The sequence below is a fragment of the Osmerus eperlanus genome, chromosome 12 (assembly GCF_963692335.1).
Source record: "Osmerus eperlanus chromosome 12, fOsmEpe2.1, whole genome shotgun sequence".
NCBI classification, from domain to species: domain Eukaryota; kingdom Metazoa; phylum Chordata; class Actinopteri; order Osmeriformes; family Osmeridae; genus Osmerus; species Osmerus eperlanus.
Window position 1 is genome coordinate 6,841,608 of NC_085029.1, and position 26,336 is coordinate 6,867,943.

Sequence of the window (26,336 nt, forward strand, 5' to 3'; positions counted from 1 at the left end):
TAAACATTCCTCACAAATACATTTTCGTTGTAGGATTTATTATGACATTACATTACAAGTAAACGATTTGTGGGTGAAATTATCATTACCTGTGGTTCCAAACCAGTGTTGCTCACTGCAACGCTGTAGCCTACACGAGACACTACAAAAACATCTACACAGCTGTAGGAAGTCAAACGGCGACAGAACATGTTCGGCACTCCCCTTACTTAAATCAAAAGTCTATCTAACTGCTAACCTTAACTTCATTGCCACAGCCTAAACTTTGTCAATCTGTTCATGAAAACAATTAATTTCAGCCTAAACCGTACAACGGAACGTTAAATCCAATTCAACCAACGCAATCGCTACCAAGACGAACACAGCCGTACTGTAGTCTACTGTACCGTAGTAGTACAATTTACCGGGGCAGCTTCTCCACACAGGGATAGCGCACTTTGCGTTGTTACTGTTGTTACTTAATGATCGCTACCAGTGAGCTTTTCATGAAAGCGATTTTCCACTAAATAAATGTCAAGCTTATTTACGTTTTTGGGGGCATATTTTCAGTTAGAAGATGGTACTGTTTGAATCGCGATTCAATCTTCTACTGCCGGTAACGTCGTAGAATAATCTTCAAAGGGGGTTCTTTATTCATGAATGAATGCAATGAGTAGGCTAAATGCATGAAAATATCACGAGAAGGGAACAACTTAAAAGGACGTTTACGTCATAGAGATTAGGTCAATTTTTACACCGGTCTGCCAAATTTATTCGTTTTGATTCAACGATGAGGATGCCTTTTGCAGGGGAAATGAGAAGATCTATTTCATTCTACACTTCACTCGTATTTTCAGTTGTAAATGAGCAGCAAAAAAAATGCTTTTAAATCTTTGTAATCTTTATAAATAATAAGTATGCATTTTTATATAAAATATACAGAAATATCAGTTTTAAAAATGTCATTCAAAAACGGACCCCTGTGCAACCGACGCAAGCAAGCACACCCTACAATTTCCCCAGAAATTGTACCCTCTCTAGTTTGCAATGTTATTACGGTAAATGTTTATTTAATTTGACCTTACTTTTACCATTCTTGCTCTGATTTAACCTGTAGAGTCAAGTAACTGAAATTACTGGTATTGGCATTATTTGGTTCATGCTAATACACTGTTCAGTTTCCATCTTCCTTTAAACCATAGGGGAATTATTTTTGGTTGTTTGGCCAATATTTAACCCCCTACAACTTCATTGTTAAATGAAGGAATTTACAACAACTTTACTGAATATTGCAGACAAAAAGCAGTAGAGGCAAAAGCATCTACACAAGTATTGCACAACTGTAAACAACCGATTCTGAAATCTAAAATTACAATGAAAGAACATAGTTCAGCTGAATCCAACTTCGAACTCTTATTGTTGTCTAACGGCAATACAGCAAGTTTAGACAAAACATACCGGTAATTCAATTTAATAGCAGTCAAAATCTCTCAGGATAAGTGACAATATCGAGACAAACTCGACACAGGCATGGCTCCAGAATGACATAACTGGGTAGCATTTGAATCTACGGTGGCGACACAAAACGAGTCTACTGGGAGAACAGGTCTACTACCGTTCAAATGTACAAAAATGTACATAGCCATACACATTAGCAGCTGTCACTTTAAATAAAAAAATTAAATAAGACAATGCATTCATAGCTTCCGTACATGGCCTGTATAAAATCACCACTAACACACAGAACTTGACAGGATGAACACTATTCGACTATAAAATATTCTAATAGATTTCATAAGGTACTTGCATAATTAGAATCAGCAACATTTTTAAAACATGTTGTGAAACAATGAGCACAGTCCAACAGAGCCATCAAATCTCAGCGCCAGAAAAACAACAATTTAATGCAAATGACTATTAGTTATTTTATAAGCTACACACTGTTTTATAAGACACACACACTGGGAATGCAGGCCTGTCTGAAATCTGGCCAAATGCACAAAGTTTATTTAGCACACAAACGCACGTTAACATTAAAGAAAATTCCTAGCGAAAGCCCAAGATGCACTCAGTGAAACCAGAACGATAAGCTAAACACAAACAGATACTTTTCCCAGACAAGAAAATTAAGGCCATACCTTACCGTATTGCATGTACTACATAGGCACCTACATTACCCGTTCCCAGTAGTTCTGGGCCTATACTTGCTCCATGATCAGTAATCCAATTGGTCAGATCTTCACATCCATACGCCACAGATGTCTAAATCCAAAGGCGTTACATTGTGTCCTTCTTAACCACACCTTGCTGTCCACTTCCCTTTAATATCCTCTTGTAAGTCTACATTCTTCCTGAGTACCTTGGTTCATAATACAGGGTAGTCTCTACCTAGCCCAGATGCTCTGAATGTGCTCAAGCCAACCTGCTTGTCATTTAATGGCATAACTACTATGGTTCTAAAGCAGGTGTTGGCTGGAGCAGATCAATGACCTGAGGCTGTCTTCTCCTCAGAGAGAGGTGGACTGCTTCATACTATGGAAGCTGACCCGAGACGGGGATGTAGGAATGGACATAGCTCGAGTCATCCTGGCACGGATAGAATGCTGCTCCTGCCAACGGTGCCAACGCTTCCGGACTGCTGACCGCACCTAGGATCAATCATCCAACGATTCTATTCACCAATAATCCCCAATAAACAAGTGTGAAAAGGCGTCTGAAATTCAAATGATTAGATCTGACTTTTTTTCTCCTGTTCTCTTGAGGAGAGAACCCTCTCTCACCAACTAGGCTTGGCGTGGGTCCCATTTTGCAGTCTGTATTCATTATTGATGAATTATTCATATCATTCATTGTTAATATGCATTGTTGTCATTCAATTTTCAGTAAATATGGTTTGCCTCCTAGAGCCACATCAAAGGATTTACTACATCAATGCAACTGTGTTCAGTGAAATATTGTCAGATAGCTTACACAGGTTGTTGATTAAAATTGCCTGTATAACATTCCTGAGTCAGAAATTTGCTAAAACCTTGCCGTCATGCCACAGAACCAATCCAAAACCTATAGTTCATTGTGAAGTAGAACGAAGTAGAAGCCCATAAATTACAGTATTAAATAATCTTATGACCCACGCTTAAGGGCACGTCACAGGCCTTAGGATTCCTGCCAGCATCCCTTTCTAAATTCTTAGTAACTCTGAATGTATATGTCTTAATCTGAGGTATAGTACAGATAAATATAAGGTCTCATTGCTGAGGAACATAAAATGGAGGATCAATAGATGTTGTGAATCTTCTTACCTCACTGTTTAGGAAGCAGTAAAACACAGACACAAAAAAGCCCTGCAAGAGAAGCAGAGGGAGACAGCGATGGGGCCATAAATGTAGGCCATTCAACACCATTTACTACTGAGAAAACAAACCTGTCTTATTTACCAAGTTACTTTCAATCTTACAGTTTCCTGAGAATAACTTTTTCTGTGGTTTGTTCATTATCTCTACTAGCTTTTCATTTATATATACCCAGTGGAAAACACAAGCTACACTTTTTGCTTATATTTAGATCAAAACAGCCATTCTTGGTGACTTGCTGGTATTCTATTGTTGGAGTACACCACAGACATTATGTGCACTGAAAGTTTGGGCGAGGGGCCTACCTGAAAGGACTCTAAAAATGAGTTGAAATAAATGAACACGATCTGGGATATTTCATCTTCTCCCGGGTTGACAAAGAATAACATGTATGTTATTCCCAATAGAGGTAGAAGCACCAGAGTTGCCTTCACAGCTTTTCTGCAAAAAGGAAAGCGTTAACAAGATTGAAGATTTGAAACATTATTTTTGTCTAGGAATGGAACTGTATTTCACACATTAAGTTCCACTTTATTTTCCATCTTGTGACTCTACAGTAAATTATTCAATTTGAAAATGTTTACTTCAGTAGTCAGTATAGGTTAGAGGTGCAACCTTTTTTATAAGTTACAACTAGTGCAGTGCCCTTTGGTTACAAATGCAGTGCACATTCTCACGAGAGCCATGGCTCCATTGCTTAGCGCACTTCAACATGGCATTTATTTGATGCAAACCACTCATCCAATCCATAATGTCAGACTTGACACTGTGCGTCCTTGGGTCCTGAGCAATTCACCAGCCGCTTACACAGTGCCCGGTTATCAAAATACTCAAGCCACAGACACACAAGCGCACACACAAGCGCACACACACAGACACACACACACTGGTTCCTGTCTTTATAGTTAGATTTCTTACACGTGGGTGTCAAACCTATTACTGTACCTGTATTGCATGGTCTCAGATGTGGTGGATGCTCGTAGTTTGGTCATGAGGATCCTTACTATGTTGAACAGGAAAATGAAATTGATCTGCAGAAGAATCATGGATAATGTTGTGAGATGATATAAAAATAAGACAGTGTAAAGACATTATTACAGTAATAGCAAATTCCTTGTCTGTGCAAACTTTCATGGCGAATAAAACCCATTCTGATTCTGATAGGGCTGTGAGGCATGTTCCTTGCACATTTGATCTTTGATTGTTGCAGACGCAATCTGCAACAATCCAAACAAATTCATGCAATTTGCTTAGAATGATCATAAACAAGCATCCTATATTTGTGAGGGTAGGTGTAAAATCGGTATGCCATTGATATGAAGATAAATAGGATTGCATTCTATCCAAATATGGATATTGCATTTGTATCGGTGTTAACTGTGACAGCCATTTTTGGATTTGGTCTATTCTTAGTTGTTTGTCATAGTCTTTTTTCCATCAAAGTTTTGAAGTAGGCTACTTTGGTCCAATATGGCATGAGGGGATACTGTGTGTTGTCCTCATCCTTTATCACACAGTGGGTTTTATTTGTGTCTCCATAATACCTACCTTCTTTCAACCAAACAAGGCAGGTGTCGTAGCCTACCATGAATTTTTGACCTAAATGAAACCCTATTTCTGATGTCAGAGAAACTATTTCTGAATTCTCACCACTAATACAAGGATCATCGGGCCTTGGTAGATGTAGTCTGTGTATACCCCGGATCGCTTACCAAACCAGCACCTGAGATTTGAAAGAACAACCACTCAGTCACTCTGCAGATAGTAAAGTGTTCACAAACGTGTCCTTCAACATCTTTCTACTAGCCTTTCAGTTTTATTTTTTTATGCTTTAGGTGCTCAATCAATGTTTGCCCTAATTGAACCTCAGTAACAAAATAGTGAATAGAAAGTATACTCATATGATGTCAACATTTGGACATTGGTAATACATTCCCTTAATGTTACACGTTGACCTTAAATGTATAATATAGTTCTCTTTGACAAAATGTTCAGTTTAGTTGATTATACCACACACGTCACCCGCTTCAAGGTCGTAAGAGACCACAAAATATAAATTAAACTGTTAAATCCTAGAATGGATGTGTAATTAATGGCCCTGTTTAATGTAAATGTATATTAGGTTATTAATGAACATTCATCTCTTTAATAGCATAAAGTATGTCCTTCAATACTGGGAATCTGGAACTCTTGTAAAACTACAGGAGGTGAAAAAAATGCATATTGATAAATTCACTATCTTCATCAAAAACCTTACTTCTCATTGTCGTAATACAGCTTCCCAATGGCCCATGCAACAATAATTGGGAAAGGGATACCTGCAACGAAAAGTGCATTATAAATACCTTCTACATTTGAAGTGTTTGAACAAAAACATAGCACATTAGGGATTTTCACGCTGAAATATCAGTTATTATGATCTGCTTTTCCCTTTTTCATGTGCTATACTATGTCTGCCAAGATCTGTCAAACCAATTGCCACTAGAGGGGTTTGATCTATTGAGGCAAGATCTGTCGCCTTAAACCGTCTTTCACAAACATATAAAAAGCTGAACATTGTTTGACGATAATGAGCTGTGATGTTCTGTTGTCCTCCATTGTAAGGGTAAATCAAGAAAGTCAAACTGCCATTTTTAGGTGCCAAATGATATTGACAGAGACCAAAAAATCCTTGACATCTGTTCACCCCCATGTTTTCTGCACTTCAGTCCAGTGATAAACGTTTACGGTAGTAATCAAATGTACCTTGTTGTATATGTATTCGTATATAGTATAGCTATAATGGTTAAAAATATTATTGCGTCAGCATAAGTGGGACATTCAGAATAAATGTATTGACAGATTAATAAAATGAAAACATGTTACTGGTCATAATAATGTTTTTAGCAATGACAATATTTTTTATTCGAAAATATAAAATGTTTCATTGCTTACACCAGCCGATGCATATGAACATCCACTTTCGTAGCTTGTCCGTGGAGTAGGTGAGCACGATAGCCGTGTGGAGGTAGCAGCCCTCGCCAAACATCCAGAAGAAGTTGGTTGAATGGAAGTAATTAAAAGAGGCTGTGACCAGGCGGCACCAAATCTAGAAAAACAGACAAATACACTGATTAATCAAGAAATTAACTGACACATGTTGTTCTTTTAAGATATAGTCAGTCTGTATTGCGTTCAATGTTATACTAAGAGGGTCCGATATTTTGCAGCTACTTAAATAGTTGTTAGGTTCTATGTTAGTCTTTCCTGTGCCATAACCAATGTGATTTTTCCCAGTGAAGCAGAGCTGTCTATAAGACCATTTTATTGAGTTCAAGATCCAAATACTCACTACGTTGCTTTCGTGCACCTCAGGGTTCATGGTCATTTGGACGACAAACCAGGTGGCATTTCTCAGAATAAAGGCTGATACTAGGTTCCAATGGATGATGTTTCTGAGGCAACGGATGCTCCTGTCAAACAGATTGTAACAGAAAATATACTGTCTTAAAAAATAAGCATTTTATTTGCTATGCATCACATTTGTGTTATTGGAAAGCAGCTAATATTTTTTTTTTTAGGAACTTTCGTTGGTTGTGTATAATGCTGTAACTACCTGTAGTAATTCAATTGTACTTTCACTTAATCCTCACCCACACTAAACAATAAGTTTATGCACTATACAGATATAAACATGGGAAAGCTGCCAAAACAAGAACTGCCCGGTCATCCGTATTATTATAGTACATGAGAACCAGATGAGAGCCAGGCAAGACTGTTTTGTAATATATATTTGTGCCATTTACATGTGTGATGTAGGACCTATCATGAAAGAAATTTAGAATCTTGTCAGTTGTGTGCAATTCTGTATATGCATGAATGTAATACATTCACTTAGCAGACACTTTTATCCAAAGGGACGTACAGGGAGAATTTGAACCTGCGACCTCTTGATCTGCAATGTAATGTCTTATTTAAGATGGATAATAACTACAGTTACCTCCCCTCACCTACAGCTCTGGAAACAATTGAGAAACCACTGCACCTTTATCTTTCTTTTTTTTAAGTCCTTCTTTAAAAAAAAAAGAAATATAAAGGTGCAGTGGTTTCTCAATTGTTTCCACAGCTGTATAGGTGAATATTAACTTTCCCTTTGTTATGTTAAACTGCTGTAGATGAATAAGCCATAGCTGTATTTTCCTCCATACTTACTCCACACCGTGTTTAGGATTTTTGCCCCAGGTACTTGTTTTTCAAATGTTGCCCACAAATTGCCCTTTAGGTACAACCAAATACTCTGACCATATAAAGCATTGAACCTAAAACAGAGACAGAGACATGTAGGGAATATCTACTGGCTACCTGAACCTGGCTTTTGGAGCTTAGCAACCGCATTTGATTATGACCCGGTAACTGCTGAACCGAGAATGTGACTCCTTGATCCACTGGAGTGTGATTTATTTGTCAGCGAGCATCAATATTGAATAGGTATCACTTGCAGTGTCTTTGTGGTGACTGCATAGGCACGCATAATTAAGGACTTTCCAAAGGCATCATATTTGTCTCTATTTAGAAACAAAAAAAGGTTTAGTGTTACTTATGAGTGGAACTTGCCTCGGCCCAGGCACAAACATGAGAACTATAAAGGGCCATGTGAACAGAGCATTCACTGATAGAACCGCACAAAGGGTACACAAATGCCTGCAGACATTTTCAGTGAACAACTAGATGAGGCAGAAGGACCCTAAAACCAGTAGTACCCAATATAACCAGAGGCTCCCACAATTCTGTGGGAGCCTCTGGTTATATTGGGTACAAGGGCTCCACTGAGTCGGCAATGTAAAGCCTGCTGCTTCCACGCCAGGAAGAGCAAAACCAGAGCAAGCAGCTCTTACACACCCATATTCATTACCGTACAGGGTATGACCTCACTCCCTCTGGCAGAGAGCCAGCAGCTGTGTTGCAGCAGTAGTGTTGATTAAGGATGCTAAACGCATCTTGAGCCCAGTCTTTGTCCCCTACCTCATCTCACACTTCCCTCACGGTTCCTCTCTTGATGAACTGCCAACAGCAAATTGAATTAAAATGAATTGCCGCCAAAAATAATATGAATATAATTTTTTCTTTGCTTCATTCTGTCCCTTGTCCTTGGAACATCCGTTTCTGTAACAATGCTTACACAAACGTGGTATTTCAAAAGCACTTAAAGCTGACTGCTCAGTTATCATTCAAAAATGATCTATCCATCTCTCTTGATCCCTCCATCCAAACCTGCTGACTTCCACAAAATACAGATACTAAATAGACACAAAAATGACATAGGTCTTTTCACAGTTTGAGTGTGAAGACTGGTTCGGTTTTTAGAGCTTTATAGACAGTGCTATTATTGTAATGGCCACGTTTGTGGGAAAATGTGTCCCAGTTTGCGAGTTTTTAAACCTCAAAATGTGTGGCTTGGAGATACGGGATGTTGTACTGACAGAATAGTTTTGAACAAGGAGAAAAGGCACTTTGAAGAAGGAGTCGGTTATATACTGATGCCTTTTCATCCCATCAAGGGTGAATTTCGTTTTAGTAACGGATAGGTATTGAAGGAACACAGACTCTGGTCTTACCTCAAACACAGGAAGAGGAAAAAGGCCACAAGAAGAGCCACCAGCGAGATACAGTGGCCCAGGAAGTTGATGATCACAGCTATTTGGTAGTGCATCTTGCCTTTTTTCTAGATAAATACAAAAAGAGTAGAAAGTGAATAAAACATAAGACTTCTATTGTATTTCAGTTTTATTGATATCTGTGTCACGCCTCAAGTCACAAACGACACATTGGCTCTAAGAAAATAATTGAAATCCTATCTAGTCTATTTCAGATCTTACCCTGTACACAATATAAAGCCTACTTTCAGCATTTGAATTCAATCTGGATGGGGTTTAACATATTCTTGTTCAGTGACACACTAACATGTACACACATGCACGCACCACCCCAACCATACACATCTTTTTAGTATCTAATTGGTGATGCTAGCAGCATCAGCAGTAAAATGTGGAAACGATCCTTAAGACAACCAAAACAGAGAGTGACGAAGATCTATTTCTTTGACTCAGTCATTCATGGTGATTGGATTTTCCCCCATGCTTCCGACAGTAATCTGTCACATAAGTGGATTTATGTGACCCAGTGGCTATGCTCAGATTTAACGTGGGCACCATTAATTCAGCCACTACCGGGAACTAATCTATCCCAGTCGTTGTAACTGGTGCTCCAGTTTTCCAGAACTGTAACTATTTTGGTTTCTGTTGTACAAAGCTGGAGGCGCTTGACAACAACATTTGTCTTTTGTTTACACTCATGGGGTTTGGGTGTGCATGCATCTTTACATGTGCATGCATCTTCATGTGTAGAGTGTATATTGGAACTTTAAAACAGTATAACATTTTCATATAATAGGCTATACATGTCTAGCCAGTATAAACATTACACCATGGTAACACATTTAATTTGAAAGTATGCACACTGCATAACAATAAGTACCGTCATCATTATAAGATCCATGTGTCCTCATTTCTTGTGCTGCATATTGCAATTTGATGGTTGCTGAGCTTTAATATTAGGCATGATTTTGCTCTGGGGAGACTTCCTGATGATAAAGGATAACATATACGACTGGCCTACCCAAGCCTGAAGCCATACAAAGTGTGTGGGCAGGATGACTCGAAAATCTAGCTCGAGACTCTAGCCAAATGCTGAACGTGGACTACTACAGAAATGCAACCTAAGCTTTGTCATCTGCAATTCCATCCTTCAAATATGTATATTTTATGTACTACGTTGTCCTTGAAAGTGAGTGGCCCTTCAAAGGACCGTAAATCACCTTGCTTTTGTAATGTATATAATGAGAGGAATGCAGACACAGACCATCTACACCATTTCTCTACCCAAGACAAAAGTAATGCATTATTAGTGCATTATTATAGAAACTTCAATCTGATGATACAAAACACTAGCAAAGATCGCTCTAAAGATTTGATTGGTTACAATGCAGAGATTACTTTAAGACCTTTAACAGTACATTCTTAAGTAACAGTACTGGGATTTTTCAGAAATAGTAGGGATATCTACAGAAAGAAAATGGTGAGAATAAAAGTATATTGAGAAATTAAGAGAGTGAGAGAGAGAGGTTACCAATACTAGTTAAAATTATTTGGGCTATTTCCTCTGCCAATCCCCATAATTACAACTAAACCTTTTCTGTACAACTCCAGAAAAGACAAGAAACTGTTCTTAATGGTTTCAGTCTGTACATGCAGTGTATGATGCAAATCCTAAACATAGATTTTAACAATAACAATAACCCCTTTGAGGCTTGCACATCTAATAGGGGTCTCAAGTGGTCTTGCTTTCAGCATGCACACCAACAACAACAAAGTGTGCAAGAGAACTCAAATTGTCTTGCTGTCAGAAAAAACAGTATAACACATGCAAGTGCGCACAAGTGCAAAATAATATGATTAGATTGTCAAACTCTTTCTGGGGACAAGAACAGTATGTTGTGTGTAGCTGGGAAGTGTACTGTCAATCTGTCAGGCCATCTCTTACCTCTTCATGTAGTATGGCCTTGCACATGGAATAATTCCCTTTCAAAGCCCATGTCCCATTGGCTTGGCATTTTCTGTACACATTGTCTGTAGAGAGAAAAGGAGCGAGAGAAAGGGGTCATGTAATGTGTGATGACCATTTTGTAATGGCCTTGGTGATATGGAAAATTGGTTCTGCATGACTTGGCCAATATAAGTACATTAGCCTAACCCTAACTAAATAGCTTTCATGACAACCACGTATCTTAGTTTTTTCTCAAACACTAAATTAAGAATAAAGTAGTGGGGGGGATTTTGCCATAAAATGCAATGACGATGATTCGTTTACAGCTAAAGACTTACATTGGTGTCCCAGGTCAGGTTATGATGTTGAAGAACTTCTCTTGCCTCAGACCTAAATTTGTCCTGGAGCTGTTATGAGTCTGGTTATTTACCAGGCATTATGTGGATGACATACAGATTTGTCTGTCGGTATCTTTGTTGGCAGGCATTGAGTTTCATTGTTTGAGAAGAATGGACACAAAAAGCCTGTAAGCTTTGCTTTGTGGCAACATGTGTTATTCCTGAATGGGTGTTAGAAACAGTAACAGCCATATGCCAGGTGTTTAATCTTCCTAGAAGAAACACAGGCCCTGGGAAAAACTGTTCCTGTCAGGTTCAAGGAAAAGCTCACAGAATACTGGCATAGCTCCAGGGATTAAATGGTTCCCCTGATTTTCCCATCTCCCTTTTTTCCATTCTAATTCCCCACAACAATGTACAGTAGATAAGCCAAAGACTGTCCGTACAGTATGGAATACAGACAACAAGGATTATCTTAGGTTGCATAGTCTCTGGTTCAAGAGAGTTTGTCTATAAAAAAAACACAAAGGCCACATGGGACTAAAGCATGACAAATCAGTTAATTGTACCCAAGTGAATTATACATCTCCCAAACGTACTTGCGTTGATCACATCTTCAACATTCACATTGATGATTGCAGTTCATGTAATCTTAACTGAAATTTGCAGTTGTGTCCTAGATGCAGTTTGCAGTTGTGTCCTAGATCAATTGGATGTGTTCCAAACTACCTACCAAAATAAATAAGAGCTGAATAATGAATGGGAGTCAGGTGGCTGAGCGGTGAGGGAATCGGGCTAGTAATCTGAAGGTTGCTAGTTCGATTCCCGGTTGTGCCAAATGACGTTGTGTCCTTGGGCAAGGCACTTCACCCTACTTGCCTCGGGGGGAATGTCCCTGTACTTACTGTAAGTCGCTCTGGATAAGAGCGTCTGCTAAAAAATGACTAAATGAATAAGAACTTAAAATATTTTAGCACCCAAAATTGTTAATTAAAACTATTTATACAATTAAAAAAAATAACAATACACTGTAGAGCTCACTGACCAATTTATTGGGTACACCTCTTCATCTGCTCTTCAATGCAAATATCTATTCAGCCAATCATGTGGCAATAACTGGGGACATGGTCAAGACGATCTGCATCAAAATGGGTAAGAAATCTGATTTAAGTGACTGTGAATGTGGCACGGTTGTTGGTGCTAGTTTTAGTATTTCAGAAACTGCTAATCTACTGGAATTTTCATGCACAACTAGCAGTTTTCTGAGCAAAACACCTTGATCAGAGGAGGGTTAGGGTTAGGGTTAGGGTGGTTAGGGTGGACAATAGAAAACTGGAGAAAAGAAACATTGCCTGGTCTGATGAGTTTACGATTTCTGAGACATTCAGATGGAGGGTCAGAATTTGGCGTAAACAAGAAAGTGTGAATCCATCCTGTCTTGTATCAATGGTTCAGGCTGGTGGTACAATGGTGTGGGGTATATTTTCTTGGCACACTTTGGACTCCATATTACCAAATGAACATTGTTTACACCCCACAGCCAACCAGAGAATTGAGAGAAAGAGAGAGGAATGAGATAGGGCTTTATTAATCCTTGCGTGGGGAAAGTTGGGTGTTTTAGCAGCAGAAAGAAAGATAGAGGTAATACAGTCATGAATACAAATAAATTAAAATCCTATGGACAAATAATAAACACATAAACAAAATCATCATATAAGCAGATGAACAACATAAAAATAGCAACAAAATTAAACATATGCACAACGACAACAACAGTAGCAACAGTAAGCCACAACAATATAAACATATTTAAAATATACAAAATAAACTAAACAAGACCACATCTTGACCCTTGAATATCAAAATATGACTACCAATGCAACAGTAAGTCACAAACTGGTGTGAGAGGTAGGATTGGAAACTAAAACCTGGTGCTAGTATGGCACCGGTACCTATATATGACTGGTATGTACTGGACCGAATCAGAACGCAGATTTTGGTGCCTCATTTTGGTGCCACTTAAATGCCTGAGCTGTCGATTGAAATATTTGCCCTCTGTCGCTCCGAAACGGATGTAAGAAGCATCATCACAGCACATGATTGCTAGTTAAATTATAGCCTACTGCATTCATGTGGTGTCAGAATAATCAAAAAAATATTTCCTGACTGAAAACATTCGGAACACGGAAAGGCGGCAGACAGGACAAGAACATGGCAGACAAGAGATTTTGATTTTTTCAATTAAAAAGCCGTTCTTTAGAGTCATCCACCATTCGTTTTATGGCTCTTTTTAATTATTTTGTATAGGTTCAGGCACCGTTTAGGCACCAGAACCGTTTTAAAAGTATCAATTTGGCACTGGTATCATTAAAACCCAAATGATACCCAACCCTAGTGAGAGGTGTGAGAACCCTCTTGCAAAAGCAAATCCAGTCTTTAGCATGAGAGGTGATCTGACAGTATATCTCTCAGCCTGCAGAGGAGATGGGAGGTGTTGCCCAGGATCGCCTTGAGTTTGTCTCTCATCCTCAAATCCATCACTGCCTCCAGACTGTCCAGTTTTAGACCAACCACAGAGCTGGCCTTCCTCATCAGCTTGTTGAGTCTGTTGGTCTCCTCATACCATGTCCACCCCTTTATTACCACAGCAACCCATCTTCGATGGTTACTTCCAGCCTGATAACGATCCATCACAAAGGTCAAATCATCTCAAACTGGTTTCTGGAACATGGCAATAATAATAATAATGGATTTTATTTGTATAGCACACTTTAAAATACAAAGAGGTCTCAAGGTGCTTTAATAAGATATAGATAATCACAACAACAATAGTACAAAGTAATAGAATTGCTTATAAAGTGCAGAAAATAGGATAATATAAAATACCAAAAGATAATAAATTTAAATGGACTGCATTTATATAGCGCTATTCTACCTTAGCGGCACTCAAAGCGCTTTACAATGTTTGCCTCTCATTCACCCATTCATACTCTCAATCACACATACCGACAGCAGCGAGCTACCATGCAAGGCGCCGGCCTGCCCATCGGGAGCAACTTGGAGTTCAGAGTCTTGCTCAAGGATACTTCGGCACATGACCTAGGAGGAGTCAGGGATCGAATCGCCAACCTTGCGATTAACAGACAACCCTCTCTACCCCCTCAGCCACAGCCGCCTGGCTTAAAATAATTAATAAAATTATAATGAGATTGAATAATATGTATTTAAAAACAGTAAATACATATTATGTATTTAATTTCGGACAGAGCGATTTAAAACAATGTATTCTAAAAACAACACAGAAAAGAAACAAAAACAGTACCAGGACTTTAGGTGAAGGCAGCGATAAATAAGTGGGTTTTGAGGTGTGATTTAAAAGCAGCGAGGGAATCTAAGGCCCTAATGATCTCCGGAAGCTTGTTCCAGAGTCGTGGCCCCAGCGAGGAGAAGGCACAATCTCCCATTGAGTTCACTGTACTGAAATGACCTCCACAGTCACCAGATCTCAATCCAATAGATCCCCTTTGGAATGTGGTGTAAAGGGGAGATTTGCATCATGGATATGCAGCTGACAAATCTGCAGCACCTGCCTGAGGCTGTCATGTCAATTTGGACTAAAATCTCTGAGGAATGTTTCCAGCACCTTGTTGAATCTATGCCACAAATAAGTTAATCAGTTCTGAAGCCAAAATAGGATCCAACCAGCTACTAGCAAGCAGCACCAAAGTGGCCAGGGTACTGTCTATATAGCATTTTGCTAATACAAATGCTCTTCCGATATAGGTTAGGGCAACAAAAAGGGAAATGTTTCAGTTAAAGAAACATTTGGAACATAAAAGCTGAAATTAACCGGGATCTTTTTTTTTCATTGTCTTAATTTTATTATCTGATAGTCTTGCCTGCAGTTGTAAACGTCTACAATTGGCAACATTCTTTGCTTGTGCTTGAGTAGCGTATCCGTTTAGTCCAACCAGGGTGATTTCAGCATGACATCCTACATTGACAGACACTGCACTGTTCTGTCGTATTACTCCAATTACAATTGTGTCCGTTATTAGCAACATATGGATTAAAAGGCTTGAAAAACAAGATTTGTGCCTGTTGGGAGAAACAAGAATAATCTACTTTCTATTTCCACTTAGGGCCTAGGAGAATTGCTTGCATGTGTTTGCTCACAATCCTATCTCCTTTTTGTTCTCTCACCCTCATGCTCACAGACACACCATGACAGACAAGGAAGAGAGATGAACACAAAAGTGTTTGTACATACAGTACATGCAACCAGCAAGTGACCCACAAACTGATCAGCTCTCATTTAGTAAAAGTTATCCCTAGGGGGCTGAGGTGTCACGGAGGGGTCAGAAAGCTCAGCCGCTCACAACCCGGCATGCTCTGAGCTCCCCTCTGCTCCCACCCACCACCGCCAGACAGGACAGGAATCCCTCCATAGTACAGTGGAAGGAGGTCTCTATCACACACATACACAAATTTGCTCACGCACCCCTCTGGGAACCACCAAGAGTAAGGGCCAGCCTGGCACACACAGGCTTGAGTCGGGCACAGTGGAGGAGGGGTAGGAGGACAAAAGCAGTTATGCCAGGCTGAGTCACGACGCCAAACGAAGGAGGGGTGCACATTGCCAGGGGGCACCTGTCGCGTAACATCTGCTGATTGAATGTTCAGGAGAATGCCTCCTAGAAGTCTATCATTTTGTAGAGCACTTGTCTGACAGCGTGTTGAAGTCAATCAGAAATACTCAATCAAAAATAGTTCAAATTCACTTTATCATCCCCCAACTCTCAACTGACACAAATGGGACTGGCAGGACAAGGATTATACATAATTAACAGTGTGGATAAAGTTAATTTGTTTGGTCCCCTAAACCATGATACAAGCCTTCTTTTACTATGACGTTTGTAATGCTGAAGTTTTCTTCCTGTTGTGACTGTCTATTGAAATGAACATTGATGATGTCGATATCACAGTCAGCGAAGGAAAGTACAGGTTAGGTTGGAAGCTTGTTTGGACTACATGAATATATTACTTCTTTAGAGGAAGAACTATTGGTGTCTAAGGCAGCTGGGTTATTGCGATAGTTACAGATTCTCCCCAACCTCTTGGTGCAAGACCAATTTAATTTTATTTAATTTAAAATGGTATACTGTATATATATATATATATATATATATATTTTTTTTTTTTTTTTTTTCATTTCTGATTGGCTGGGTTGACAATACAAAACTGTGAGACATTGTGAAAACTCTTTGTCAATTTCACCAGTCTGAACTGTGTGTCAGCACAAACATGAAGGGCAAAAGCTTGTGGACAAAGTGAAAGCTGCATTTAGGAGCCCTCCTAGGCCTGTGGTGTTATGACAAATGTTCTTGCCTCCCTTCCACCCCCCACGTCCTAGTCAAAGCAGTCTACAACTGAGCCGGACAAGGTGGAACTTACTGGTGGTGTTGTATCTGACCCCGTAGAATATCTCGGGGCAGGGTCGTGACACCATCTGTCCAGCGTTACTCCTGGGCCAGCAGGTGCCGATGCCGTCGATGGAGGTGTCACAGTACAGGTCCGTGCCTTGGTATGGATATGACGATGAGTCTGGGTCTTAACATAGTTGACATGCCGCTCTACTTAAAGCACTACTTATATAGACTAGGTGACATTCAATTTCTCCTTCAGACATCTTTTTGTCCGAAAGAATGCTGGTGGGGCTGCTGACGGCTATAGTATGGCGGACTGGAACAGCCACAAGCATCATTTGGCCTGAATCATATTTGCATGCTGTAAGATAGTGATATAAACTACTGTGTGGACCTGTCTAAAATCATCATCAACTTTTAATCTGAAAACAGATCAATAACAGATTGCTGAGGGGTGGAATCCATTATGCGTTTGTGCAAATACCGCATTCTGTAACTCACTACTCAACTGACCTGTGAAATTGTTGGAGACTTGACTCTGATTCCAGGATGCCAGAGAATGCACTGCAATCAAGAGAAAACGATGGGATCAATAGCTTCAATACCTATAACGTTTCAGTAAGGGCACACAAATCCCATTACATCCTTCTCTTCTATAAAGGGCAAACAGGAAAGGGTAAAAGATAAAATGTGGCGACAGATTATCCCTTTAAGCAATGCGAAGGCAATGAAAGAGAATATGATTCAAGACAGGCCTGTGGGCCCTGTTATTATTGTTATAATGACTTAACTAGACGAACATCCTCGGAGGTAGGATTTAGCTGCCCAGCAAAATATAATTACGTCTGCAGCACCAATAATGACTTTGTATTACATTGCAATTGTAATAAATCTAGTTAAATCCCCATTTTCCCTGTTTATACTTTAAGGTGTTGACACACTGATACAGAGTATTATTTAAATAATTATAATTATAGTACGCCTATGTATCAGTAGGTATAAACATCAGGGTAATATGTGATAGAAATTTGAAATTGTGTGTCAGTTCATTCAAAAGTCCCCCTAAATCAGTCTTTGGTCAAAATGTTTGTCAATATCCCCTGCTTTGTGATACAAATGCTGACTTGAAGGAGAGTGGCTATAGAGCCAAGGACATTGGTGTCAGAAGGGGGATGCCCCGGTGGGAAAAGGAGTCAAGCGTCTTCATTGAGAACATAATAGTGAAGCTTGAGGACACTGTTAAGTGTTTCTCCTATTGGGCGAGGTGAGGGAGTGGGGCTGTGTAATGGGATTCTCTTTATCCTATATATGCTGATAAAGAGATATCTCTCACTATCGCTATACTATCACATTGTTTTCTCCAGTTCAACCAAAACAAAATCTGTCAAAAAAGGAATCCTATGTCATTACAACATTCCCTAAACTAAATTAATTCAATGTTTTGTTGATTTGTAAACAAACAGAAAAGGGCATTTCCATTCATGTTTGTTTTCCATTTGTGGTTGTTTGTTTCTAGTTCAGGTGTTTTCTTACTCCCTTTTCAGTGTATGGTTACTGGGCAGTGTGTCTGGATTATGATCTTTAGCAGCTTTAGTGGGGGTTTGCACAGATGCCATTATCTGTATCTGATGAACTGTATCTGTTGAACATCTGTTCACGTGGAGTAGACAAGGTTACCTAGTATACATATGTGTAACCAAGTGGACTTTATGAAACTCACTCTTAGGCACTTTGATAATGCCACTTTAGTCTCATAATACCACTCCATTCCTTTTGGGAGCAGTTTAGGGCATTGCCCTCACAACTAAATTGTTAGCTTTTGTGGTGGCATAGCTAAAGTGGTTTTCATGAGAGGTGGCCAGTTGCAGGTGTGAGTCAGAGGACCCAAGATCAAACCTCGGGGCGTGCAAGTGATGGAGGAAGTGGACTGAGTAGCAATACAATGACATCTGTGACAGTGTTGCCGTGACCTGGATACACGGTTGCGCTCAGCTCAACCAGCTGAAGTCACGGTGGTGTGTCGGAGTAAGTTTAAGGGGCTGGTGTGACTGAGTTGGTTGTGAATTTTGCTAAATGGAGCTAAACTAATCACGATAAAGTGAAATGCAAAGGCCATGCACAAGGAGGTCTTGTGAGATGATAACTTGGGGATCGAACTTCGTAATGGTAAACAAAAGTATTTTGGGCAGTTAAGCTCTCTGGGACAGATCCCTACATAGCTATAGGTAGCTATTAGACTGTTACAATACAAAAAGCCTCCAGAAACTGCAGTATATCCAGAACAGTGCTGCTAGGATCCTGATGAGGGTGTGCAAGCATGACCACATCTACCCCATCCTCAGGTCACTCCACTGGCTTCCTGTCTCATTCAGGATTGAGTACAAGGTCTCCCTCCTCACCCATCAGTGTCTTCACAGTAATGTGACTGTGTATGCTTTTAAACGTGGCCTAAAACCCCACCTTTTTAACAGAGCCTTTGGCTGATTCTTAACCTCTTTTATCTGTCCTATTTATTTTTTTGTTTTACATATTTTATTTGCGCCCTTTCTTGTTTTTAACCTGTAGCACATACTAAATATAAAGTGCATAAAAAAATGACTAAATGTAAATTACAAATACAATTATTATTATTATATCATAGTTACTAAACACATGGCTTTTTCCATACATTTCTGTTGTTGTTTGTGTCTATTGGTGTATAAGCTTGGTCATAATTAACAGCACATTTCTTTTTGCTCCTGTTATTCTGTCTGGGGCACATCTCTGCATTGGTAAGTTGCTATGGTTGTAGCCGACCATTAGATTTAACACAACATACTGGGAACTGGGGTTCTAAGTCATTCGACCTGACATCCTGTTGACTAAGGAATAATCAAGTTTCAGTAATCAATTTACGCCTTCATCTACTGAAGGTCCACTTCTTCAAATGTGAAGAAGAGGCACATTGCTAGAGGCTGTACGTGTATAAACAATGTATTCATTAAATTTGGCATTTAATTTTACACTTATAGTTTTGCGCTCTGGCAATTAAATCGCCTTGGCCTACAGAATTAGTCAGGCTTGCTTACATGTTATGTTTCCTGGTGGCATGAGCAGAACTTCACAAGTCAATTCCGCTGAAGTCCATGGTAGGAGAACGCTTATCAGGGTAGAAACCTGAGAACAGAGAAAGTGTGTTTTAACCAGACTTTTCCATGTGTTACACAGGATACTTGTATTTTGGCCAGGTTGCATGCTTCCTCATATCAATATTAAAATCATTTTGGACCATGGCTGGGACAGGACAACATAGCCATTTTGGCAGAGAACCCATGTCTGTTACTTTCACTTGATGGAGAAGTAAAAATATTAAACGTGCAAGACTGCATGCTTGCTTCATTGAACATGGCAAATGCTTTTAAAACTGTTAGGTGACCTCTAAACGCCTTTTCTGCCTTGTCTCTACATCACTATTCTTGTAGTCTACTGTGGATTTAAACAAGAGAAGAACAACTGTAAGTAATGAAACAGTAAAGTAGGCCAACACAACTGTGGAGCAATACAAAAATGGAATTTTAAATCAAATCATTGTGTTCTTTTATTAAAAACACAGCCTTTAAATTGGACCTGTCATAGGGAAATACTCAAATGGGTCATGTTTTTTGGGGAAAAATATGATTGAATGTACATTGTTGTTCCAGTACATTTGAGGACCTTTCACATGGATGCTGCTGCCTGTCTACAAATTGGAATAGTCAACCATTGTAGGTCATATTTGCTGTTTTCTGCAGTTACTGCTCTTACACACCACTCTGTAAATGTATTCTTGTGATACTTGCGAAACAGGCATCTTCTGTATGTTGTATTTGAGATCTTGTTCGAGCACTTTCTTGTAAACTCCTGTGTTGCTATTGCTGCACTGTCCAATCATCAGAATGAAGTTGAGATGATGTTATTGTTGAACTGTGTCTGGTCAAAGTACAGACAGTTCCTTGCACTAACCATAAATATTGTAAGAACTGTGCACCTCTGGCTCTTGATAATCTGCTGTATTTTCACTTTGGATGGAAGAATCTGCTAAATAAGTAACATCTAAATGTAAAATGTAAAAAGCTAGTTGTGACATATCCTTTTTCCAGTATGTTTATTTTAAAATTAAAAATGCAATTTAAACACGGTTTAGTTACACTTTCATCTGTCATAGTAAAAATGGAATACTAAGTGTAATACTATAAAATCCCATGTAGATTCAAGGAGACTTTGCTTACTTAGAAATGATAACGGTGTTGCACAATTTAAAGTAAATACATGAGTTTTTCTCTCCTTGTAAAGTGTGTCAAAAAGTCTCTTTCAACAAACCAGGTTGATCCTTGTTGTTTAGATACATTTCATTCATGCATTTTCCAGGTATCCGTAAAGAGTATCTTCGCAACTCTTCCAGGAAATTACAGATTAGCAGATATGTTGTAGGTTAAACACAATGCTCTCAATGGAAATTGCAATTCTATTTAAGGTTAAAGTATTTTCAGAGTGCTTATGGACCTCGACAGGCATGTAGTGTTTGTTGTGCCTATGGGAGTGTTGTTAGTGCCCTGGTCTTAAATTAAAACAATGGGAGCAGGCTGTAAATAGAAAGCGCATGAAGGAGAATTTGCCTACTTGGACCTTAGATCCTTGCCTGTTACAAATGTGGTGGCCTGCCGTTTACTTAGGAATGGGCGATAACGTCTAACAGCGTGTTTTAGGTACTTTAATCATAACATCATGAGATTGCATTAATGGCAATTTACAGAACTCAATCACATATCCCCCCTGTCAAGCCTTACTGTCACCTCCGCTCAACCAAAGAATACAACAGCATAAATTAAAGTTTTAGATAAACTACTGCCTATTTAAATTAGATCTGCCCAGGTCAGAAAAACGTTTAAAAACAAAAAAGAGGCTATTGTATAGACTGTAGAAACATACAATATATTGCTTGGTTAATGTGTCAACTTTGTGTCTAACACTAGAATAGTTATCTAATTAATCTTTTCACAATATTACAATTCAGCATATTACGAAATTACTGCGCACAAGGCTGCACTCACCTGCACGAGAAAGGTGCATAACCGACGCATTTCCGCGGGTAAGTCTCGCTCGTCTTTGCAATGGAATTTTAATAAATATCAGTTACATTTTTGTCACAGAAAAGTGGTCTTTACTGGTGGTTATTACACATGGCATAGAGCTTTAAATCAACGTCGACGCGGTTAAGATACATATTATAACGTTAGGTGGCAGATGGCCCTAGGGCTACTTGGAGAGTTATCGGCAAGAAAGCTCATCACTGTTTGGTAAGCTTGCAAGTCAAAAAAAAACCGATGAAGAAATCTTTGTTTCATTGTTCAATGATTCAAAGTCTTATGCAGTATCCTTTCCATCCGTCTCGGTTGCTCATGAATACTCAAATGAAGTCAGTCAGTTTGTATTACAGGAAAGGAATCCAATACACCTTGGGAGACGTGCGTCATGTTAGATCCGGATGGTACCCCTCAAAACTCTTTCCGAAAGTGTTTCAGAATCACCGTTTTACTATCAGTCAAACATGAACAGTTCCCTTTTGCTCGTTCTTGAACCTATAGTCCACTGCTCCACCGAGATTCTAACCATGCACACGCGTCGCTGCCAGTTTGTAGATCGTGTCCCCATTAGCCAAGGGGTAGTTGCGCGTCGAAGGAGTAACATCCTAATTCGCTACCTCTTTATTTAATTATGTAAGGTCTCTCCGTCGTCAACGAATCTTTAATCCTGACGTCACAGGGTTATCTACAATTTTGAAGGACGACCCAATCTGGATCGAATTGTCATTGAGATTTATCCTCGTCTTTCAGAGAAACCCATGCCTCGAGTGCCCAAGCCCTGTCGTGCACGTGCCCTATTTTAGTTGCCAAACACGCCATCGACTAATTAACGCATTTGTAGAACACAAATAAAACCATACTGGTGTTATGGTATTATGTCTAATAGGGAAATTGACTTTCTAAGAAAGGCTATAGGCCTGCATCGGACCAGGATATTGTAATGAAGGCCTATAATAAGGGGCATTGTGGTTTGCTCCAAACCATTGCCTGGGCCCCTCCAAAGTACTTTTTATGGCTTTGAATGTACAACATGCCAAACATGTAGAATGCTAAGGCATTCTCAGGTCAATTGACATGCCTAGGCATAGTTCAGAAAAGTGAGCCAACCCAAAGGGACAGTGCAACTCTCTATTGGTGAAATGCCGTGAAGTCTGAAGGCCAGGAAACTGGGTTTAATGTATTTGAGAATTATTATATATTTGTTAATATTATTGTATTATTCTCTAGTCTGTAGCCATGCACTTCAAGCATAACAATGGCACACAGATAAATATGACTGGTGATTAAAAATCTATTGTACATGCATTGGAAGAAGAGTGCTTAAAACATGTTTGTCTGGTCAGGTTGGTTGTCTTTTTCTAGAAAGATGGCACCTCTTTCTAAGTAAATGTGTTTTTGTAATCTAACCTCATTTTGTAGTGAGTCCTGGGGTTTAAAAAAAAGTTTGCCACTCTTTGGATCAAATCTTTCTTTCAGATGCACACAGACTATGATTTATTTATTGTTTCTCCATGAGGTGTCAGACTGTTGAAATTGACATTATCTCAATTGAACAGAAAGGCCATGTAGGGTACAGTACTAGAACCGTCTTGGTTGGACAACAAGTCACGTGTGTACTTAAACAATCTTTTATACCAAGAAGGTTATGGACAAAATTACCCATCACAACCATATCACATAACACATGTTATGAAATTCTACTAGTAGGGGGCCTCTTGTTTTTGCAACACCACTGAGACAAGGGAGCTGTACCTAACATCATTTGTTTGGCAGTCACAGTACCCAGTCAGATACTGCCCTGAGCACCAACGTTTTATATACAATCACTCAGAAAGAATGAAAACAGGTGGATCTGAATGTGCTCCACCATGTCCCAATATGACCTTTGATCAACAAACATCCTGAACTGTCGTTTTGGGTGTATGACCAATTATAAAAAAATAATAAAAAAATACATGTTTTTATTCCAATAAAATAGGTCACATTAACATTAACAATTGACTCATTGTTGGATTGATGTACGAGAGAAATTTGCTAAATTTCATTTACAAAAATGGTAGGTGATATGGTTTAGATTTGTGTGTCATCAAATGTAAAAATAAATAGTACAATACCAGTATGTACAAACTGAGTTATTTTTCAACCCTTGGGTCTCCTTTATAGTTGAAATGCTGATGCACTTGCAAGGATGCATTGCAGTGTGCAGTTTTTTTGATGAGCTTTGACTTAAGCAACTTGCTGCATCTGCTTAAAAAGGTTACGCTGGACATTCTCCCTGATTTGTATCACTGAATGTGCTTTGTTCTGACATCTTATAACCGTGCAACTCTCTGGCTCACTTACAGTTATAACTTGGGCTCTGTCCAATAATAATCGACACAACAGTTTTTGCCTCCACATAAATCTACTGCTCAGTCAAGACAAATTAATGCTGATACTTGTTTAAGGATAAAACAATAGAGAGATCAGGAATCAAAGAACCAAAGTGTCCAAGTTGCTTTTGTTTGTTTAGTGTTGGATATGCCTCATTACCAATGCTTCTGTGATGCAATGCTATCTGACTGACCTTTCTGGTTTCTCACATTCTACTTTGGGTAAAAAAAGGTTGTTGTAGCAAGTAGACAGTTTTCCAAGCCATCTCTAATCAACATGTGCCGCATCAGGCTAGCCTACTGATGTTTTATAATGTCTTCCCATATAATAGATGTTATGCTAAAAGTATAAAGGATGTCTTTAACCCTTGTGTTATCTTCGGGTCATTCTGACCCATCAGTCATTGTGACCCACCGTCGTATTGCGACAACTTTACCGCATACAAAAACAAAGTGAAGCATTTTCTTTTAACCGTTGGGCTGTCTCAGACCCCCCACATTGCGAAGGTTAAAAGAAAATTATTTTTATTTGTTTTTGTATTGGGTAAAATTGGGTAAACACAACGATGGTTCGTTATGAACCTTTGGGTCATGTGACCCGAAAGCAGCACAAGGGTTAAAGGGTGACTTAAGCGTTTTAAGGCAAATATTAATAACGGTGGAATGTTACCTTTTTATGAGGTGCCACAGCAGAGCATTTTACAGTATCAATTAATCATATGACCATTAACACATGCTGTGACCACTAACATTTACAAGAAGGATGAAATGTTAATTTGTGGTCTTACATGGGTGTATCTGTGCAAGTGTGTGTTTTCCATGCTAAGGTGTTTTTTGGAGGTGGTTTTTTCTAAGGGTAGAACAGTGCATAGGCCCATTTCACAGCGAATTGATTGCGGCTTGTCACTGTACTGACATCTATATTTATGACTGCCTGTATCCTCCAAGACAGCAGTGTGACTGGGGGTGTGAAGGTCAGTGAGACTTATATTTTAATCAAAGACCAAAGAGCTAAGAATAATAAATCCTGTCTCCTGAGGGGAGTCAGTGAGGAGATTTCAGAAGATTGTGTACAGTATATGCGGTAGTAAAAATCATAGTATTGCATATAATTTGTTGTCATTATTAATGATAGTGTTGCACGGTATTTCTGGTATTGATGTACCAGAAATACTGTCATGTTGCTGTATATCTGAATACAATAGTAAACTTTGTAATATGCATTGTGTATTTGAATCTGCAGACTTCAACCTATGCTTTTTGTGCTGAAATGCAACTACAAGGATATTGTTTATTTGTTTGCATTTTTTGTGTGTGTACAAGTTAGTGCATAAACTCCTTGTGTCAATGAACCAGTATGAATCATTGATTGTTTTTCTGGTCCTTCAAATGATCATTGCATGTGTGTGCCTGTGTGTGAGTACATTTTTGGAACAGGCTGTTAAATATCTTTTAAAATTATTCCTTAACAACTGAATGACTGCTGTTCAATAGGCAGTTCTCACGCTTTGTCCAATCATCAGTTAGTGACTGTGACTAGTGTCCTCTTGTGGACACTATTTAGGAAATCTGCATAATTTTACTGTTTCACTCTTAACTCAATTTGAGAGTATTGGTGTTCTTTGTTTCCAACATAATCTTGTCAGTTTCATAGCGTTAGGTATTTGTTGACTTTTTTGCTGTTTTGTGGGTTTTACACGCTTGTAACAGGTATTACAAGGCTGTTACGTGTTTATTAAGTTGATGTTTTGAGAAAGCTTGAGCTGCTGTTGGATCTGGTCAGCCAGTGCCTCTTGAACAAAACTGAGGTCAGAATAATCTTTAGCTGCATGGGTTACACATGAAATCCCTGTCACCCTGTGAACCCAGAAACCTCAAAGACGTCAAGAATGTATCGCTGTATTTATAAAATCTTTAAGACATTTGTATTATTGAGTCTCATGTTTCATCTTCTGTGAAGACTGATGTGCCGATGTGTTATCTATAGCCTCAAACATGAGCAATACAATGCTAACTAGAGAGGGTACAATTTCTGGGGAAATTGTAGGGTGTGCTTGCTTGCGTCGGTTGCACAGGGGTCCGTTTTTTAATTACATTTTTACAACTGATATTCCTGTGTATTTTATATAAAAATGCATACTTATTAATTATAAAGATTACATAGATTTAAAAGCATCTTTTGCTGCTC

The 26,336-nt window shown here is 39.0% G+C and overlaps 1 protein-coding gene across 2 annotated transcripts; it reads right to left on the bottom strand.

Annotated features, from left to right (window-relative positions):
- Positions 1-1,026: 1,026 nt before the first annotated feature.
- Positions 1,027-22,709, bottom strand: LOC134031629 (corticotropin-releasing factor receptor 1-like). Of its 2 annotated transcripts, none has more exons than XM_062475336.1 (14): positions 21,744-22,709; positions 19,743-19,830; positions 17,188-17,238; positions 16,703-16,828; positions 10,908-10,993; positions 8,924-9,030; positions 6,661-6,781; positions 6,264-6,417; positions 5,587-5,647; positions 4,980-5,052; positions 4,275-4,360; positions 3,635-3,770; positions 3,279-3,320; positions 1,027-2,627 (listed from the first exon to the last, which is right to left on the bottom strand). In XM_062475336.1, the coding sequence occupies exons 1-14, from the start codon at positions 21,771-21,773 to the stop codon at positions 2,487-2,489; spliced, it is 1,302 nt and encodes a 433-aa protein (XP_062331320.1). In that variant the 5' UTR covers positions 21,774-22,709; the 3' UTR covers positions 1,027-2,486. The 2 variants fall into 2 exon arrangements, 1 of the variants encoding a protein (XP_062331320.1); XR_009931931.1 differs by having other exon boundaries at positions 2,539-2,627; positions 3,635-3,765.
- Between the last annotated feature and the right edge of the window lie 3,627 nt (positions 22,710-26,336).